Source organism: Delphinapterus leucas, chromosome 9, assembly GCF_059928025.1.
Source record: "Delphinapterus leucas isolate spDelLeu-1000000601 "Yukka" chromosome 9, BTC_Dleu_Yukka2, whole genome shotgun sequence".
In the NCBI taxonomy this organism is placed as follows: Eukaryota; Metazoa; Chordata; class Mammalia; order Artiodactyla; family Monodontidae; genus Delphinapterus; species Delphinapterus leucas.
In genome coordinates, this window is record NC_143137.1 from 20600386 (window position 1) to 20620005 (window position 19620).

At 52.5% G+C, this 19620-nt stretch overlaps 1 protein-coding gene across 1 annotated transcript in view; it reads left to right on the forward strand.

Moving 5' to 3' along the window:
• PLXNA4 (plexin A4) overlaps window positions 1–19620 on the forward strand; it is a 380029-nt gene that overhangs the window by 296476 nt on the left and 63933 nt on the right. Inside the window, exons 9-13 of the mRNA XM_022580815.2 lie at window positions 5006–5206; window positions 10367–10463; window positions 10862–11052; window positions 14958–15109; window positions 19210–19327. Coding sequence (XP_022436523.2) covers window positions 5006–5206; window positions 10367–10463; window positions 10862–11052; window positions 14958–15109; window positions 19210–19327 — 759 coding nt within the window. The remainder of the gene's footprint in view (window positions 1–5005; window positions 5207–10366; window positions 10464–10861; window positions 11053–14957; window positions 15110–19209; window positions 19328–19620) is intronic.

Genomic DNA, 19620 nt, shown 5'->3' on the forward strand with positions numbered 1-19620 from the left:
GCCCTGAAGGCAGCTTTTCCTCTCCCAGCTGGGCAGCATTCTTTATGTCGTGTTCAATTATTTAAATATGCAATGAAACCTCTGTATAAAGCAGCCACCGACATGCTGGACGTGGTAGATGGAAAGGCATCTTTTTTGCTCTCATATGTTGATACTCCCCCTGCAATTAGCGGTGCTGTCTTTACTTCTGTGTGCATTTCAGTGGAAACCAAAATATGCACAGGGCTAGACGATGGACCTGGAGCCCGCTGGAGCCACTTTCTGAAAGCCAAGACATTTAAAGATCTTCTTGTACCTCAAGCCACCCTTCTCCCCAACCTCAGCCCATTCTCAGGACTGCAGAACATAGCCACGGGCAAAACAGACTCCAAGCGAATCTGGTTCTTATTGTATGCATTTGTCTCCAAATAATCTTGCTAAATGCAGGTGTTTTCTACCCTCCAAGAGCTGGCCCTTTCAAATGATTGTTCAGAGAAATATCTTCCTGGAAAAGAGAAGAGCAGTATGTTTTTAAGGAATTCTGTAAGGGGGCTAGATCATCATCTGGGGACAAAAGTCAGTAAGATGATGGTGAGAGTGTTTTGCTCATGGTCACTGTGGGAACTGAGATAACTGGTGTGCTTAATTTCTTTCTCATGGACATGGTGGTGATTATATGTGTTGTGCTATGAAACAAGATAGCACGTGGCAAAATATGTGTAAGGTGATGGAGGTGGTGGGACATGCACTGCGTTGAAACCTTGTACCCCTTGCACCGTGTTAATTGTGTTAGCTAGAATAACAGTATCACGCACTACCTATGAGAGCCATACCCACCTGTATGACTATGCCAGGTCACAATATACCAGTTATTAAAATACTTCCCTCCTGGTAGGTAAATGGCACTTTCAGGAGACCAGCGTACCCTGCAAAGACCCCCACCTCCTCCAGCATGCAGTGGTCGATATTTTGAATACCACGCTTTGAGCTAGTTTAGCAGGCATTGTTTACCCCCATTTTAAAGATGGGAAAACTGAGCCTCAGAAGGGTTATATGAGGATGTGCCCCAGGTCATCTACTGGGTTAATATTAGAATTGGGACCATAAAATTCGTGGATTCCAAACCAGCCTCTTCATTTTATGGATGAGGAGACTCAGAGGGTTTGGGGACGTGCCCAAGGCCACGTGGCTGGCTGGTGAAGGTCCTGTCTCAGAGCACGCGGAACCTTCCAGAAGAGGGGACTGCCATTAGATGAGCAGTGAACAGAACTGGGAACTCCCTAGCCATTCCTGTTGTGTTGGGGCACTCAGAGCTGTTGAAATTGTTGGGCACTGAAGCTTCGAAGGGGTGGATAGGCTGGACCATGAGAATTGATGGGTGTTTATGGAAAAGCACACAGAGGCGGGGGCAGGGGAGACGGATCCTTGGGAAACGAGGTAGGAAAAGGGAGTAGCTGAGGGACCAGGTGCAGCCTGAGTCAAGGGGGAAGGACGAGGAAAGAACAAACGTTTTTTGAGCACTTGCTCCCTCTGTGCCAGACGCGTTATACATGGTAGTTCATGGACTTCCCCCAAATGACCCTGTAGAGGATGAGTTTTTAATCCCCGTTCGTAGTGAAGCCGAGCAATGTTGAGTCCTTTCAAGACTCAAACTAGCAGGAGGAAGATGGACTTGCACTTATGTATGGGATTCCCAAACCACATTCTTTCTAGTTAAGAAAGCGCAAAGGTGAGGACCACGGCCGAAGTGCTGGGAAACAGGGCCTCAGAGTCATGGAGAAAGGTGGAAGTCACTCTGAAATTTCCTGCGAGCATCAGACTCAGAGGTGGTTTTGTACCTGGGATCTCAGCATGAGGCTGGGCAGGGTCTGGAGAGATGGGGTGAGAGGAGGGGGCAGCACGGTGGCAGTGGTCCCTTTATGCCTTGTTGTCTAGGGAAAAATTGCCATTTTACATTTCAATTAGGAGGGACACCGGGTCCAGTCAGCAGTGCCACCAGAGGAAAATGGGTCCAGCCCAGCCCTGGGCCTCTCCAATTATTATTAATGAACTTAGTCTCAGAGTGGCCAACCTTTTTATATGCAAACTAGGCCATTATGGGGCCACTGGCAATCAGGACTCACTAGAGAACTCATAACAAGCCTCAGTGAGAATCTTACAGGGGGAAAGAGAGAGGCTTAGCTTCCATCCTGGACCAGAATCGGTCCAGCCCCTAGGCGAGGTTCCAGCTCACCACAGGAGGGTTTCGAAGCCCCCTGGCCCCCAGCTCCTCTCTGGGAAATCCTGGCCCACCATCCCATCCTAAGGTGGTCCTACTGCCAGTAGGAACTTGCCTCTTTCCTTAAGAGGAGGAAATATGGCGGGTTGGCGTGGGAGTTCTTCAGCTGCCAGCACATCTGTTGACACTGAACCAATATTTTTCCTCTCCCTGGCTTGGTTTCTCCTTTGCAAAGTAGAAGGGACCCTTGGGTTGGTTCAGAGGACTCTCACATTCAGACACCCTCAGCGTACCTTTCTTGAGCTGCTGTATTTTCCTGTGGGACTTGGGGATGAGAGATCCCAGCTCTTCTGCTCTTACTCGCAATGCAACCCTAGACGCAGCTCGTAGCAGGAGGCAAGGTCAGGCTGTGCATGCTTTAGGAGAGGGACAGCTGCCAGGTCTTCGGCGGGAGGGAAGAGCGGGGTCAGGACTGGCCCGGCCCCTCTGGCTCACAGCTCCCCACTTGTCATCCGTCTTCTCTCCTGAGTCCCCAACACCACACATCTCCCTCTCCAGCCCGAGCTTCATCCTTTTCACAAAATGGCTCTTTTCTTCTACGTGTCCCGAGTTCTCATCTTGCCGGAGCAGGGGGATGAGATGCCAGCAGAGGCAAGGGCACGGGATGGAACTATAAGATTCTCGCTCCACGTGGGACCTCAAGGTCCCTGGAGACCCACACGATCTAGAGCCTCAAGGCCACAGGCAGGGTTCAGGCCGTGTCCTCTGTCCCCTCCCCCTCCTGCTGGCCTGCCTCCCTGCTGCTCTTCTTTGTTTTATTTATCTTAAACTGCGTCGAAATACACATATCATAAAATTTACTATCTTAACCAGTTGTACGTGTACAGTTTAGTGGCAATAAGTATATACATTCACGTTGTGGTACAGCCATAACCACCATCCATCTCCAAAACTCTGTTCATCTTTCCCAACTGAAACTCTGCACCCGTTAAACCCTAACTCCCCCTTCTCTCGTGCTCCAGAAACCACTCTTCTACCTTCTGTCTCTGTGAATGTGACTACCCTGGGTACCTCCTATGAGAGGAGTCCTGTGGTGTTTGTCCTATAGTAACTGGCTCAGCATAATGTTTTCAAGATTCACCCATGACTTAGCGTGTGTTTAAATTCTCTTCCTTTTTAAGGCTGAATCGTATTCCATTGCATGTATGTATCACATTTCGCTTATCCATTCACCTGCGAGGGCACCTCCGTTGCTTCCACCTTTTGGCTGTGTGAGTACTGCTGCCCTGAGCATATGGGCATCAAGTATCTCTTCGAGACCCTGCTTTCAGCTCTTTTGGATGAGCAAACTCAGAAGTGGAATTGCTGGGTCTGCTGCTCCCCCGTCTAGCTGTTCTTCAGGATAAAGGCGTGGATAGCCTGGAGGAGAGGAGGGCATTCATTTAATGGGCCTGGGGTGTTTCCCTAAAGCAAGGCTACAGGGTAATGGTGAAGAACAGAGGTGAGACCACCCAAATCATGGACTCAGGACTGGTTAGAGCTGAATGGGGCCTTGGATGCCACCCAATTGACAGATGAGGTAGCTGAGTCTCAAAGTGGGGATTGATGCGTGATGAGCTCAGGGTTCCACAGCTCGTCAGAAGCTCAGCAGCCCTAGAGCTCTTCTCCCTCCAGCTTTCAGTGACCGGGGGGCTCATGTTTGTTTTCAGACCCCGGGGGGGGACAGCCGCCGGGTGCCTGATTGCCTGGGGCCCCTCCCATCTGCCCTTCCCCTGGCCTCCTTTCTGCCTTACTTTGCTGGGGAAGAGGGCTGAGGTCAGGGGGGCCCCTGAGAGTCAGCAGTGAGCCCACAGGGCAGCGTCCTCATAAAGGATGTGTGAGCCATGCTTTTGTCCGTCGACCTGCCCAGAAGCTGTCTGTCTGGTGGGCATGCCCCAAACAGTGCCACAGGGGGAGGAATCTGGGGCTGGTGGGACCTGCCTTGCCCGGGGCCTCACTCCTGTCCACGCAGCTCCTGTGAATCCAGCCACACACCAGCTCCCACCTCCCAGCAGGGCAGAGCACCGTGCTCCTTATTTGACCCCATTCTCCCCCCAGCCCTCCCTGGACAGAGCTGATTGCCCCAGCGAAAAGGGGCCCAGTGATTCATTTCCTCCATGCCCGAATGTGTTCAGGGGTCCCCCTTGGCTCGGGGACGAGCAGCTGGAGGGGACTCAGAGTGTACCTGCTCTGAGGGGCATGTTTTTGGGGGCCGGCCATCCCCGGATCTCAGTCAGAAGCTTCTGGATTTCACAGGTCTCTGGGGCTCATTTCAGAACATTCCCAAATGCCTTATGGAAGGTCCTTCCACCCCTTCCAGACTCACATTCCAGAGCCTCGGACCAGGGCTTTGTGTCACTGTGTAGCTGCTCGCTTGGGCACCTCTGTCCCGGGTCTTGGCAGCCTGGAACTGAGGCAAAGCGGTCTTCAGCCCAAAGAGGGACAGGACGCCCAGCCAGCAGGGTCAGTCTGCTAGGGGAGGAGGGTGCTGAGATGGGAGGGACCGCTGGGAGTCTGGACCGGAGGGTCTGGAGCGCATTGAAAAAGAAGCTGACGAGGGCAGGGGACGAGCTCTGTGAGGAGGGGCCTCAAGGTGGTGATGCCGGGACCCGGGTGGCTCAGTCTCCCTGCCTCCTCCACGGTGGTCGGGGGTGGGCAGCAGCGCTGAGGGCCGTGCGTGGGGAGTCCTGGAGAGGGTGGAGTCTGAGAACATCTGGGTGATACCAGGGGCTCCCGCAGCCCGACCTGAGCCTCACTGTCTGTCCCCAGGACTGCCCGCAGCTGCTGCGAGTGGACAAGATCCTGGTGCCCGTAGAGGTGGTCAAGCCCATCACCCTCAAGGCCAAGAACCTCCCCCAGCCGCAGTCGGGGCAGCGCGGGTACGAGTGCGTCCTCAGCATCCAGGGCAGCGAGCAGAGGGTGCCCGCCCTGCGCTTCAACAGCTCCAGCGTGCAGTGCCAGAACACCTCCGTGAGTGCCCGCCCCGTGTGCCCACCCGCCGGGGCGCTCTCCTAGGGTCACATCAGCTCCGCTCGGCAGGACTTCCCCGAACACCCACAGAACCGCTCAGCTCCCCCCAACAACTGCTTCCTCTAACCCTGCTAGCCCGGCCCAGTCCACCAAGTGTCTGCCTGTAGGTGTGGCCCTGTCGTGGTGACCCAACAGGGGCTGCGGTGCAAGGGGCTTTGGGGCCCGCCTTGGGGCTGCTGAGCGCTCTTTGTGGGCAGATGTATTTACAGGGCGTGCCCATCCTCCTTCCTGAGAGCAGCTCTGGAAACCCTGGGTCCTGACTTCCTACCAGGGCTGACCTGGGGGCCTCATCTGAGCCCACAAAGGCACACCTCGGCCTGTAGAGCCACACAGAGGCTGTTTCCCAGCACACGAGGCTTCTGAGACAGACCGGCACCTGCAAAAGGAGCCTTGGAACAGGAAGGAGCCCCCCGGGGCTGTGCTGTGTAGATCCGCACAAACCCTGCCCAGTATTTAGAAATCCAGGTTGGGTCCATGCTGGACCAACAATGGGTCAGCAGCCCCCTGCGGCCAACAGCCTTCGCCTGATCCCTGCACACCTGCCTGTCAGCTCCCCCGCCGGCCCCGTGGCCTTCCCAGCCCCGCCTCTGCTCTCCCTCATTCTCTCTTTCTGGGCTATTTCTGTGCACCCAGATGCTCAGAGATTAACAGACTTAAAGACTCGTAACATTTTCAAGCGATGTGAAACCCACATTCTTCTTCACTGTGCAGAGGAGAAACTGGAGGCCCAGAGTAGGGGCAGGATTGGATTTGTGGGGCTGAGAGTTATATACTTTGGGGGACCTTCTTTAAGAATGAAATACATCAATACAAATGAGATATGCAGGCAGGCCTTAGGAAGGGCCATGTGGGTGAGTGCAGGGCCCTGAAGCTGGCCCTGAGTCTCCATTGACTTCCAGGTTAACCCGCCCTTGCCCCAAGGGTAAGTGACACGCCCAAGGTCACACAGTTCGTGAGTGACAGGGTCTCACGACCTGTGAGAAATCAACCCCGCCGCACCACCCTTGATTTTTGGTGGCAGAGGAGGTCTCAGAGGAGAGCAGAGAAGGAAAAGAGAGACACAGGAGCATTCTGCATGGAGTGACACAGGGTTGGGTGGACAGGCAGGTCACTTCCAGCCCACTATTTGGGGACAGGCCCTGGGCCAATCACTGTAGCCCTCGGGGGCCTGTTGGCAGAGAACAGGGCAGCTCACAGGCAGCAGTTGGAGGAGGGTTAGAAGCAGCTGTGGGTATTCGTGGCCTCCTTTATACAGAGGCTCCAGGAGATGTCAAGTGCTGCTAATAATAGTGCCCAGTCCCGCCCCTCAGCCACTGGCAATCATGGGAGTCAGTGGGCCGCAGGGGACAGCTGGCCGGCTACAGTGCCAGCCATGAGGCCCTAGGGCTCTAGGCCCATCTTCCACCGACCCGCAGTGGCCCCATGGTTTCTCGTCGTGCCCCAATTTACTGCGTGCAAAACAAGGACAGGGAGACCGATAGGGGGTAAATTTTCCCCCTTCCCGCTTTACTGGAACACAGCTGGGAATGGGTCTGCTGAGCCTCTGGGGTCCTGGAGATGGACACAGCATACACTGGTGTCTTACATTGGTGATAGAATGATAGAACTTTGCAGCAAAAAATCTCAGACAAGGGAATGGTTGGAGGGAAGCATGTCCAAATTATACAGAGGTCTTCTCTTTGCTCTAGAAAGTAGGGAAACTGGGGTTCACTCTTTCCCCAGGTGATGAGCAACATCGTCCAAGAGCTGGGCCACGATGAGCCAGACCTTGACTGAGACACTTAACCTCCTGGCCCATAGGAGCCTGAAACACTCTTCCCCCAGCTCTGGGCTTTGTGCGGATCAACTGCCCACTGATCATAGAGGGCTATATAAATGCTAAGTGGAGCAGAGGTGGGGAATGGTGGGGGATGCAAGCCAGTGGTCCAGGGTCCCCAGCAGTCCGCCCCTCCCCCTGCAGGATGCAGGTCAAGGGGGAGAGAGGGCATCTCCAGGAAGGAGCGTGACCTCCCTAGAGGGGGGAGGTCAAGGGGTTGGTGGGCAACACCGGGGTTAATGATTTCTGTAATATTTTAGAATTGAGATCTCAGGAATGAGGAGGAGAAAGAGGAAGCAATGCCCAGGATATTTGATCCTTAAAGCCTTTTTTATTTTTCCTTCAGAAAGAAAATGGGTGCACACACACACACATCTGAGCACATAAGTGTCCTCATATGCGTCCATCTCCGTGTGTACCAAGTGTCTGGCGCAGAAACACTCGAAAGTGCTGCTATTATTATTCCACATAAACATAAACACGGGGAACACAGGTATATTTTTGCACAGCACCCCCAAGTGTACACACATAGATTCAGATACACGATAACATTTGGGTGCTCATTCTCTGCAGCAGGCACTGTGCCCAGAGCATCGGATGGTTATCTCGAACCCTCCCAACAATCCCGTGAGGTACGCACTGCGTGTAATTCCCACTTTACACGTGGGGAGTCTGAGATTCGGATCCTCTGCCCACATTCACACAGCCGGTCACTGCGGAGCCCCTACATGGCAGTACACGTGTGTGCCCGTGTGTGCTCACATGCACACGCACATCTGAATGCATAGATCCTACGGATGTGCACAGACCTCTTCTCACTTCAGCATGCGTGGGAAGACGTTCATGTACGCATGCAAAGACGTTCATGCACGCAGACACTCCCATGCATACGTGGGCAGTATGTCTTGCCTTGATCTCGGGGGGATCTCAGGTCCTTCCTGAGAGGGGCCTGAAGGTTCTCTTGATCTTTGACCAACACGCCCCTGGTTGCTGCCTGCTGCTTCCACTTTGGGTCCTGGACAGACCCAGGCCTGAAAGGCAGGAGCCTGGCTTCGATGCCGATTTAGGCACCACCAGCATCCCTCCTAGAGGTCGGAGCAGCCTGACACAGGCCCCTGCCACCTTTCTCCCACTGGGGCCTTGGAGGAAGGGGACGGGAAGGATGGGGGCAGTGGAGCTTGGCTAGAGGAGGAAATGGGAAGGGGTGTCTGGAAAGGGTTCTCCCCCCACCCCCCCCTACACACTTCCCCCTTGGCTGTCCTCTGTCTCCCTGCTGCTAGCAGATGGCAAGGAGCAGCGATTCTCTAACTTTCACAGCACCAGACTCAGAGTACCTAACTGGAAATGCTCCTGTCTCCAGAGATTCTAGTTCGGCAGGTCTGGGTGGGACCTTGGAATCTGCATTTAGTAGACCTCATCCCCAGCCCCACCCCCATGACTCTGATGAAGGTGGCCCATAGACCACCATGAGAGGGGAAGAGGGTTTTTTTTGAGAAAAGTCACGACGACTTGGAACGACTCACCCAGACGCGAAAAACTTAAATCTCTGGGGAGTTGGCTAGTGGGCTTCGTGGCAAAAAGCTTATGAGTCCCCAGCTGAGTTATGGAATGATCAAAAAATATTCTCCAGTGTTGTTTCTGCAGGGGTAGGGAGCTTTGCTTTATTCTATGGCTCAGCCCAAACCCTGGCCTTGGCCCAGATGTCATCAGTCTCGAGGGAGATTATACGAGAGTGTGGGTGGTACAAGGCAAACCACCGCCATTGTGGGACAGGCACCACATGTGGCTCCCTGGCCTGGGCGTCATCACCAGGGAGTTAGTGAAAACTTCTGGTGTGCTAGGTTAGAGCCCGAAGAAGGCTGGACACACACCCTACTTATGTTTCTGTAGGAGGACAGTGTCACAGCATGCTCATCATGGAGCACGGTCTGTCATTCAGGAATATAGGGCAGTTTCCCAGGTTAAGACGATAACATCTCCTTTAGAAGCCCTACGGATAAGCTACAGAGGCAGAGGCCCTGAGACCCTCCACAGATGGTGCATTCCCGAGTTTCTGTGCTGCCCTCCCCTCAGTGAAGGAGGGGGCATCAGTGGCCTGACACAACAGCCACAAGCATCCCCACGGCCCAGCCCCACCAAACTTAAACTCTGCGTTAAAAAAGCCCACTGGCTCTGCAAACACAACTTCAGACCAAGTCTCCTGGACTGAACTCTTCCAACAAATCGCCCATCCTCAGCCCCTCCTCTGCAGAAAACCTGTCTCAGCTCTGATCCTCCATCCCACCCCCTGTGGTGGGCAGAATCTAGTGGAATAATGAGAAAATCATCAGGTAGGGATTGGAAAAGCTGCCCAGGGCAGGTTCCAAGCTCCTGCTGCCTGCCCTCCTTCCCCGGGGATAGAGAATGCCTGCTGTCAGAAGGCGGATGGGGGCGGGCATACTGGGGGCTGCCTGAGAGGTACCTCCCACATCCCCCCCTCCCCGCCTTAGCACCGCAGCCCCGTGGGATGGACCCAGCTGGGTGGAACATTAGAGGAGAGCCCGGCAGGGAAGCGGGGCCCAGAGGCCTAGAGGCAGCTCCCTGCCGCCCCACCATGGGCAGCTGTGGAGCTGGGGCCCCTGCTCTGTCTTGGAGCCTTTGGAGGCTTGACCCAGATTCCCAGGTTTATGCCCTAGGGTGACCTCAGGATTTCCCACCTCACCTCTGAGCTCTCACCCAGTCCTCTTCTCTGCTAACCCTCAGCCACTCATCCCCTGAAGAGTGCCGCTCCTTCATTGCTTCCCCTCTGCAACCACTCTCCCTGCCTGCAGATCAGGCTTGGCCAGGTCTCTGGTAAAGCACCCACCTCCCCTGAACATGTCCTAGAAATTAAAGCTCCCAAATCCCATTGAGGACTGGCAAGTTCCCCTGGGCAGCCAGGGCGGGAGCAGGCCCCTCTCTCACTAACTTCCCGGGGAGAGCTCAGCTGGCAGGAACAGGCCTCCGCAGAAGGTGGCCAAGCCACTTGCTCAAATCTGCTCTGTGAACCCACGTTCCAAATGGGTGTCCCCCCAGGCCTGGCATCTCCCCGCCTTAGCTTCTTGACCCCCTGGTCTGGTCCCCTGAGATGCACGTCCCCACCCTGCCCACCCATGCTTATGTGTGCTTACACACACATGCACGCACAGTCTTGGCCTGCCTTTGACTCCGTGCACTCTTGCAGACACCAGGCCGAACATTGGCCCCCCCCGCCCTAGAAATCTCTGTGACCCAGCTTTCTCCTTTCCTTCCGGTCCTGGCTGCAGTATTCCTACGAAGGGATGGAGATCAACAACCTGCCGGTGAAGCTGACAGTCGTGTGGAACGGGCACTTCAACATTGATAACCCAGCTCAGAACAAAGGTGCGGAAGGAGGGCCCGGGCAGGCCGGGGAGGGGGGAGCAACTCCCATCGGTGGGCAGTGCCATTCCGTCCCCCACCCAAGCCAAGCCCGCTCTCCACGCCTCCCCAGCGCCCTCACTGCTCTGTGACTGCTCGGCACAGGAGGCGCAGGGGGACGGCTGCTGGGAGTACAGTGGAGGGAGCAGCGCGGGCTGGAGGGAGGGCCCCAGGGACTGAGGGAGGCTCCACCGCCCAGCCACCATCCTCTGCTCAGGCTTTCCCTGCATCCGGAGGGCGTAGGGGACAAGGCTGCCTCATGTCCCATCATCTAGGCCAGCACTGCCCTCCTGGTCCGCACTCCCGGGCCCCTCCCAGCCCCCTGCCCCCACCTCCAAGCACCCCTTGCCCTTTGCCCACAGTTCACCTCTACAAGTGCGGTGCCATGCGTGAGAGCTGCGGGCTGTGCCTCAAGGCGGACCCGGACTTCGAATGCGGCTGGTGCCAGGGCCAGGGCCAGTGTACCCTCCGGCAGCACTGCCCCATCCACGAGAGCCACTGGCTGGAGCTGTCGGGCACCAACAGCAAGTGCACGAATCCCCGCATCACAGAGGTAAGCCGTGGTCCGCTGGGCCCGCTCTGGGCCGCTGAGCCCTGTCCTGCCACGGGCGGGGCCCTGGGAGCCATGGCTGGCATGGAATCGGTCACCCCCGTGTCCACCAGGTGCCCAGCTGGCTGCGGGCATCCTCATTTCCCTGCAAATCCGTAGCAGCTTTAGGCTTGGCTCAGAGGCCCTCCCCTCATCAAGGGAGGTCGAGAGCAGAGAGGGTTCGACTGTCCTATGGAGTCTCCGTGTGAGCCGCGTCCGAGAGGACTCGCGGTCCTCGACACCCCTTTCTTGTCTCCAAGAGTCCTGGTGGCAAGGCCATGAAGCTCCATCGGCTGCGGCCTCATTAAGCAGTCAGCCTGTGGGTGGAAGCTGCCTGGGGTCAAGGGCGGGGAGCCCAGCCCCGGAGAGGTGGAGCAGGTCAAAGCGGAGAGGCCTCGGGACTCACACAAAGCAGACCAAAGCTGTGAAGTGGCAGGAACGGACCAGGAGCACAGTTCAGGGGGACAGAGGGACGCGGGCCGTGGAACGCGGAGCTGTGAGGGGCGGGGCAGACGGGGGATCACAGAGAACAGCGTTTGAATCCCAGCTCCATTTGCTAATCCCAAGTAATTGTTGGGTCCCCTGCGACTACTTCATCTCCATCTCCAGGCCTCAGCTTGCTCACCCGTGCCCTGGGTCGAAGCGTCCACCTCACAGGGGAGTGACAGGGATTACATGAGCGATCCCATGCAAGATGCCTGGCTGCATGCCCAGCCCGTGGGGATCTCATCACCCTCCGCCTCCTCGTTGATTACTGACATTAAAATCATTTTTAAATCCCGTGTCTAAGCCCATCACTGCCCTGGTGTCTTCACCTCCACACTCCCGGCACGAAGACCCTCTAAGGTCCCCCGCACCCGGGCTGGAATCCCTTGCTCCGCTCATAAAATAAGGGAAAGACGTGCATGTCTCAGCTACAGGACGGCGTCTGACACGTCTGCACCTGGGGCCCAGCGCTTCGCTCGTCGCACGTGCTCGGTGCCTCTTTGCCATGGTTGATGCTGATGATAATAATGCCACGGGGGGACAGAGGGAAGATGAGACGGAAGCTCAGTCTGTCCGTCCGTAGTGAGGGGACGCTGGGCATCCAGCTCTGTGCACTTTCACAAACACCCATATCTGGTACCCTTACAACGGCGGGCACAATCACAGGCCGAACATTTGTGTGGTGCTTCAGAGTTTGTGAAATAGCCTCATATCCCTCACTTCATCCGGCCTCACAACAACCCTGCCGTGTGGTTTCCTAGGGCTGCTGCAATGAAGTGCCGTAAACGACAGAAATGTATTGTCTCTCGGTTCTGGAGGCTGGAAGTTGAGATCAAGGTGTCGCAGGGTTGGTTCCTTCTAATGGCTGTGAGGCAAGGGTCCGTTCCAGGCCTCTCTCCTTGGCTTGTAGGTGGCTGTCTTCTTCCTGTGCCTCTTCATATTGACTTCCTGCCATGTGTGTCTCTGCAAATTTCCTCTTTTTATGAGGACATCAGTCCTATTGGATTAGGACCCACCTGAATGACCCCATTTTGACTTGACTACCTCTATAAAGACCCTTTCTCCAAAGAAGGTCACAATTCTGAGGTGCTGGGGTTTAGGACTTCAACATATGGAGTTCAACCCATGATGCCTGCCAAGGCCAAGGTTATTATCACCCTTTCCCATATGAAAAGACCGATGCTCAGATTTACTCTGACCAAAGTGTAAATCAAGGGCCCCTGAAGGCCGAGCCTCTTGATTACTGGATTGCTGTCCTCTGCCACCACAAAGGCAAACACTCCCATACATTCCCTCGACCCTCCCTCACAAATGCTGCATGCGCACCGGGGATGTGTAAAAACAGGAAGGAGCTTGACTCGTGAGTAAGCAGCTTCCTCCAGCAAAGCAGCCTCTCGGGCGTGGCCCTCTAGATGTGCCCCCCGCTTCAGCACCTTCACCCTCCACGTTCCTGGTTTTCCAGGTGCCGAGAGCTTCATTCAGCCCCGACTTCAGTCTCCTGCATGGGTAGGAATCTCAACAGTGATTCTCAGACTGGGGAAAGATACTTATGTATTTTACCTACAGAATTATCTAGAGAAGGAGAGCAGGCGGATGCCTCTGGCGCCACATCTGAACGAGGGCCCCCCTCCTTTCCTGCCAGCCCCCACCCTCAGAGCCCCGTAGCAAGAAGCCATCCCCCAGGGGGCTGCCTCTCAGGACTGCTAATGGTGTGTCTGGTGAAAATGGTGGGACTGGCTTTCTTCTTGGCCTGAGACCAAAAACATCACAGGGAGGAGATGGCAAATTAAACAAACCTCCCTGCGACGGACGCTATTTACTGGCTCCGTACTGGCAGCAGCCCTCCAGGGATCCTGGGGAACCATGGACTGGGCCAGAGATAAAACTTCCTTTTCAGGACGACAAGCCAGGGCTGAAATATCATGCAGATGTTGCTGCTAGGTGCCAGTGGCGCTTTGGGGACTAGTTGGGCAGGCATCTGGGAAGGACAGGGACTCCCGCTGCCCACCCCCCTCTATCTGTCTATCTCCCTCACACAGAAACAAGCCTGTGTCTCCAAAGAACCTATTTTTTTTTCCACAGCAGTGGGAACGTGCATGTGCAAACCCACACACTCATGAACCCTCACACTCACAGATGTGCACACCTGCATATGTGAGAATCAGGAAGTATCTTGAGCTTTGTAGGTGAATAGCCTACAAGGCTCGGCAAAGCTGTCACTCCCTTCCCCACCTTCCACCCTCCCCCCAGGATGGAACGGCCCACTTGTGACCCTGGGGGGATGGAGAGAGTAGGAAATATTAAGAGGTAGCCTACCTGGGCTTCTCCTATTGTGATCCCATTGACGTTGGCCGAGATCCAGGTGTTGATGTTCAGAGACACCAGGAACAGGAAATGGGCCCTTCTCTGGTCTGTCAAATGCCAGGAGAGGCTGGCATGGAATGTCTTCTGCCACTAAGGTCACTGCTGTGGGAGGTAATAATTAGATCACGTGAACTTTGAGCCGCCACCTCAAAGCAGGCCCTGGGTGGTTGAATCCTAACATTCCAGTCATGGGTTTTTAGCATCAACAGTGATGTCTTCGGAGGGAAAGCCAGTCATTTTGGGCAAGTGTATGAGGGTAAAGTCTAAATTAAACCCAAACAAACCAAGCCAAACAATGAAGGCAGAGGGGCAGTGACGAAGGCTTTTCTAACTCCAGGAAGATGCTTGGATCGTTGGGGTTTTCAGTACAATTACAACTCAAGAAATAAAATATGGTGCCATCACTGGAAAGTTCACACAGAGAAAGGAGGCACCACCATCCCTGCTCTCAGGGACTCAGGATCTGAAGAGGTGGGGTTAGGGGGGCGGCAGGGTGGGGAATCCGACACAAACGTTACTGTGAAAAGAGCACAAAGAAAGTGTCCTGAAATCTCAGTGGAGAGAAACCGAGAGAACATCTGGTGATGGGGAAGTGACTTTTGACGAGGCTCTTGAAAGATGGGTGGATGCCATCGTGTGGAGGGCTGTGTGGGCCGATAGGAGGCTTGTTCATTTTCTCTGAGAGTGGAGCCAACACGAGCATACGCTGGCAGGCTTTAATCCCGATTCTCTGTGAATTACCCAGTAGCACTGCAGATCACGTTCTCTCTCTTCTTCTGTGAAATGCGAAGAGGAACAAGGGGCTTTGAACCCTGCTCCTAAAACCATACACAGGCACAGACTATTCTACCAGAAACTCCTGCCCGTTGACAGTCCCAGACCTGGGTGCCCTCGTGGACTTGGACTCAACTCAGGGAATGGGATGGAGATAGGAAAGAGGCAGCAGCCCCTCCCTTGCCCCATCAGCAGTGGGGGATCACGCTGTCTTGGTGTCTGATTACTGTGCTTCCTCCTTCTAGATAATCCCAGTGACAGGCCCCCGGGAAGGGGGCACCAAGGTCACCATCCGAGGGGAGAACCTGGGCCTGGAATTCCGGGACATCGCCTCCCATGTCAAGGTGGCCGGCGTGGAGTGCAGCCCTTTGGTAGATGGCTACATCCCTGCGGAACAGTAAGTGGAGGCCGTCCGAGACATGGGAGGAGCAAGGAAGAGAAGTCCATATAAATAGACGGTTGATGTTGACTTACCTTCCCCGATCAACAGTAGATGGTCTTAGAACTTATGGACAGAAAAGGAGAATGTCCCTCACATTCTAGGGTGTGGGGGACTCCTACAACTCCCCAGCCCCCGAACTAGCTAGCTGCCATATTGGGGGAAGTCCAGAAAGGGGAAGGGGAGATGGCTGGGAGAAAAGGGGAAAGTGATCATTACCTCCTTGAGGTGTGAGGTTGAGTAGGAACAAGACAAAGCAAAATCAAAATCCGCAGAAGTGTGAGTTCAGCTCCTTGCCCTAGCTGCCTCCGCTGTCCCTAACTCCCCACTCCTGTCCTCTCCCGGTTACAGAAGAAGCTAATCCCATGTTCCCCTCTGTGGAGGCTGAGAATGAACCTTCGCACCCACTCTCAGGCCTGTGGGGACTTGGGTTGTTTTTCTCCAGCAAAGTCTGCTGGTCCACGGAGAGGGCCATTCAACGAGTGACCTTGACCTCTAACCTATGTGGCAGGGAAGGTTTGTGAGTCATGTATTGCCTTGTAAATAAGTAAATACAATTTTCCAGCCCAGCAAACACAAGCATGGAATAAATATGCACCAGCGCAATAGAATCTATATTCTACACCCTCTTTGCTGCCCCTCCCAGAGTGAAACCTTGCCACTTGTCCCCATGTGCATAGGTAGGTGAGTGCGTTTATGCTTGTGCTGGTTGAGTCTTACCCAGATTTTGTGATTCTGGAACCATCAGTCCTGCCGTCCTCAATTCCTCCTTGATTTCCGTCCGGTTCTTCCCAGAACACTCATAGTAGATAAGATGATTGAAGGCTCCAGGCTTGGTAGGACCCATGCTGGTCCATCATCACTTACTTACCCAAAGACCTTTCTGTGGCTCCTTCAAGTTTTTGTCCTTCCTAGAATAAAACCAAAGCAGGCTGCTACGGATATATTGTGATTTGGGGAACTTTAAAACGCCCTACTCTGGACTTGTTTAGCCAGATATAAAAAATATCATAAAGCCACATGATTAAGTATCGTGATACTTAATAAGATAGAACACCAGAAAAAGAATCTTGATACATAAAAATTTAGTATGTGATAAAGATGACATTTCAAATCAGCAAGGAAAGCAAAGCTCATTCAATAAGTGGTACAGTTTCACCCCCTGGTAAAAGTACCATATCAGATTCTTATTTCCCATTATACACCAAGGTAAATTCCAGGTGGATTAAAGAGTTAAGGGTAAAAAATGAAAATGTGAAAGGGTTAGAAGAAAATGCAGGTGAGAATTTATTTGATTTCAAGAAAGGGAAGGTGTTCCAGGTATAACTGCAAAAGAAAAAATTATAAAGGAAAAGATTAGATTTGAGTATGTAAGACAAAACTTGTGCACCGAAAACCCTGTGTGCGAAGTAAAAATATGAATGATAAACTGAGAGTATTGTTATGGCCTGTTACAGTATGCTTTTTCTTAACATTTAAAGAGGTTAGATAAAAGATACAGGCAGAAGGCAGCTATCACAAAATTAGCAAAGAGCATGAATGTGCAATTCACAGGACAGACAAAGAACTAAAGTCATATTAAAAAATGTTTAACATCAGTAGTAACCAATAAAATGGGGAACAATTTTTCAAAGTTAATGCCCACCCAGTGCAGATGAGTGGCATAAGAAATAGCTCATCCATACATTCATGTCGGGAGGGTAAATTGGGACGACCTTCCTGGAAGGCAGTTTGGAAATGCAGGTCAAACATCTTTAGCCTGGGCATAATTCTTTTAGAACTTTCCCTAAATAAACAGAATGCACAAATATTTATTTGCAAGAATGCTTATTTTGGCCTTATTTGTAACAGTGAAAATGTGGAAGCAATTTGTATATCTAAAACTAGGGAATTAATTAATTTAATAAATTATTGTCTATACATAGGACAGTAAACTACACAACCATTAAATGTGATATGTAGAAGAATCATGACCAGGCATATACTCAAGGTATATTAAGTGAGAATACAGCTTACCAAGCAGAATACAGAGTTTATAATTAATTTTGTAAAAGGAAAGCAAGACTGGAAACATGTACACCAATATGTTGACAATGGACACTTCTGGGTGATGCAGTTGGGGTGGGAGTGGAATGTAGGTATGGCAAGTGCTTTTATGTACTTTTAAAAAAACTGAACATGTATTAATTATGTTATCTGAACAGAAAAGCATAGATTTTTGCTAGACTCTCACCCAGAACCCGGAAGCCATAAAGTAAAAAATGAGCAATTGAACCACACAAATAGTTTTAAACTTTCAAGTGGCAAAAGACTTTATAAACCAAGTTGAAAAACAAGTGATCAACTGAGAGAAAATAATTTCAATATTTATTATGGAGAAAAGTTAATTCTCCTAATTCAGAAGCTCCTACAAAAAGATAATCCATCAGCGAAATAAAGAGAGGGCATCAGACAAGTCACAGGGAAGGCTATATAAGATTTAAGCACACACACACACATACAATACATGCAACCTCACCAGTAATCAGGGGAATAAAAATGAAATTGAGATCTTTTTTTCCCTATTATATTAGAAAAAATTTTAAAGGACTGATAATATCTAGTGTTGGACAAACAGTGAAGTAATCTCACTCACTTGCTGTTGATGGAAGTAAAAGTTGGGACAGTCCTTCCAGACCATTATTTCCCTCTACTATCAAACATTAAAAGCACAAGGGCTTCCCTGGTGGCGCAGTGGTTGAGAGTCCCCCTGCCGGTGCAGGGGACACGGGTTCGTGCCCCGGTCCGGGAAGATCCCACATGCCGCGGAGCGGCAGGGCCCGTGAGCCATGGCCGCTGAGCCTGCGCGTCTGGAGCCTGTGCCCCGCAAACGGGAGAGGCCACAACAGTGAGAGGCCCGCGTACCGCAAAAAAAAAAAAAAAAAAAAAAAAGCACAAATAATCCTTCTCAGAAATCTATTTTAATAAATATGCAATGCTTAAGGAGGTGTGTAGGTTGGTTCATTTTGCGGGGTTATTTGGAGTAGGAGAAAAATCAGGGTAAGTTAAATGTATAACAGTAGGAGGCTGGTTAAATAAATGATGACACAGGCCTCTTATGAAATACCATGAAGCTGTTAAAAGAAGAAAGCGGAGCCGTGTGTACTGTGACATGAGGGAAAGTCCGTGCTGTTTTGTTGAGTGAAAAGGCAGGGGTTAAAAATAATGGGTGGTTAAGTTCCACTTTATTTTTAAGATCATGTATATGTTTCTTTACATATGCACGTTTGTATATGATTGTACATGTGTATATATACACATTTATGTTTATATGCGTGCATAATATCAGACATAAATATATATACACACGTGTGGATATATGGGCAAATCTATATATTTGGGCAAGTTGCCAAACTTTTCCGTGCCTCAGTTCTTCATTTATAAAATGGAGATTATATATATTATATATTTGCATAGGTCTAGAGAAAGGTCTGCAAGGATTTATACACCAAGGTTTTGAGAGATTAGTGACGAAAGGCACACTTTATTTTACTGTCACATTTTGATACTGTCTCGCTTTCAAAGGGTATGAACCAATTTTGTAAGTGAAACAATAAAAATTTTTTTAAAGGGGAGAATTTATGACTCTCCCCCACCCTTTCCCCTCCCCCCGGCATGAAAAGCCCCTCCCCTGCCAGGCCCCTGGCTGGGGCTGGGAGCAGAAAGCACTGCCTGGGGCAGTCCATGCCTTGGGAGCAAAGAGCTCCTAGGCGAGGACCTGCAAACCTTAGGTCCCTGCTCCGAGGTCCCTGTCTGATGGCTGTGTGCCCTTGGGTAAGTCACAGTTTACTGAGAGCCTCTAAGGAGACCTCTGTAGGTCACACTTCCTCATTTCCTGAGAACCAGGGAGGAGCCCCCGAAGGGAGGAATCAGGTATCTTTCACCTCCTCCTTCCCTGCCCACCCCTGAGATCTTACTACAGAGAAGGAGGTCTGGGTAGGTGTAGGGCCCAGGGGTCACGGCAGGGAGACCTGTGACCCTCCTGTGACCCATGGGGGTCTGTCCTCTCCACCCTGCAGGATCGTGTGTGAGATGGGGGAGGCCAAGCCCAGCCAGCACGCCGGCTTCGTGGAGATCTGTGTGGCTGTGTGTCGGCCCGAGTTCATGGCCAGGTCGTCGCAGCTCTATTACTTCATGGTGAGTCCCGGCCACCAACGGCCTGGCAAGGCACAGGCCACAGACCTCTTTACCATGATTGCTGAGCCCTTCTAGACCTCTGTGGGCAAACCCAGGCCAAAGTCGTGGGAGTCCCGTCCTGCAGCGCTTGAGAGCACAGCCTTGGAAGTCGGGAAGACCTGGATTCACATCCTGGCTAGGCTGGGCTGGGCTGGGCTGCAGCTCCAGGGAAGTTGCTTTGGCTCTCAGGCCCCAATGTCCCCTTCTGGCCGAGTGTCAGCGTGACACGGTGGGTGAGAGTGTGGGCTGTGCAT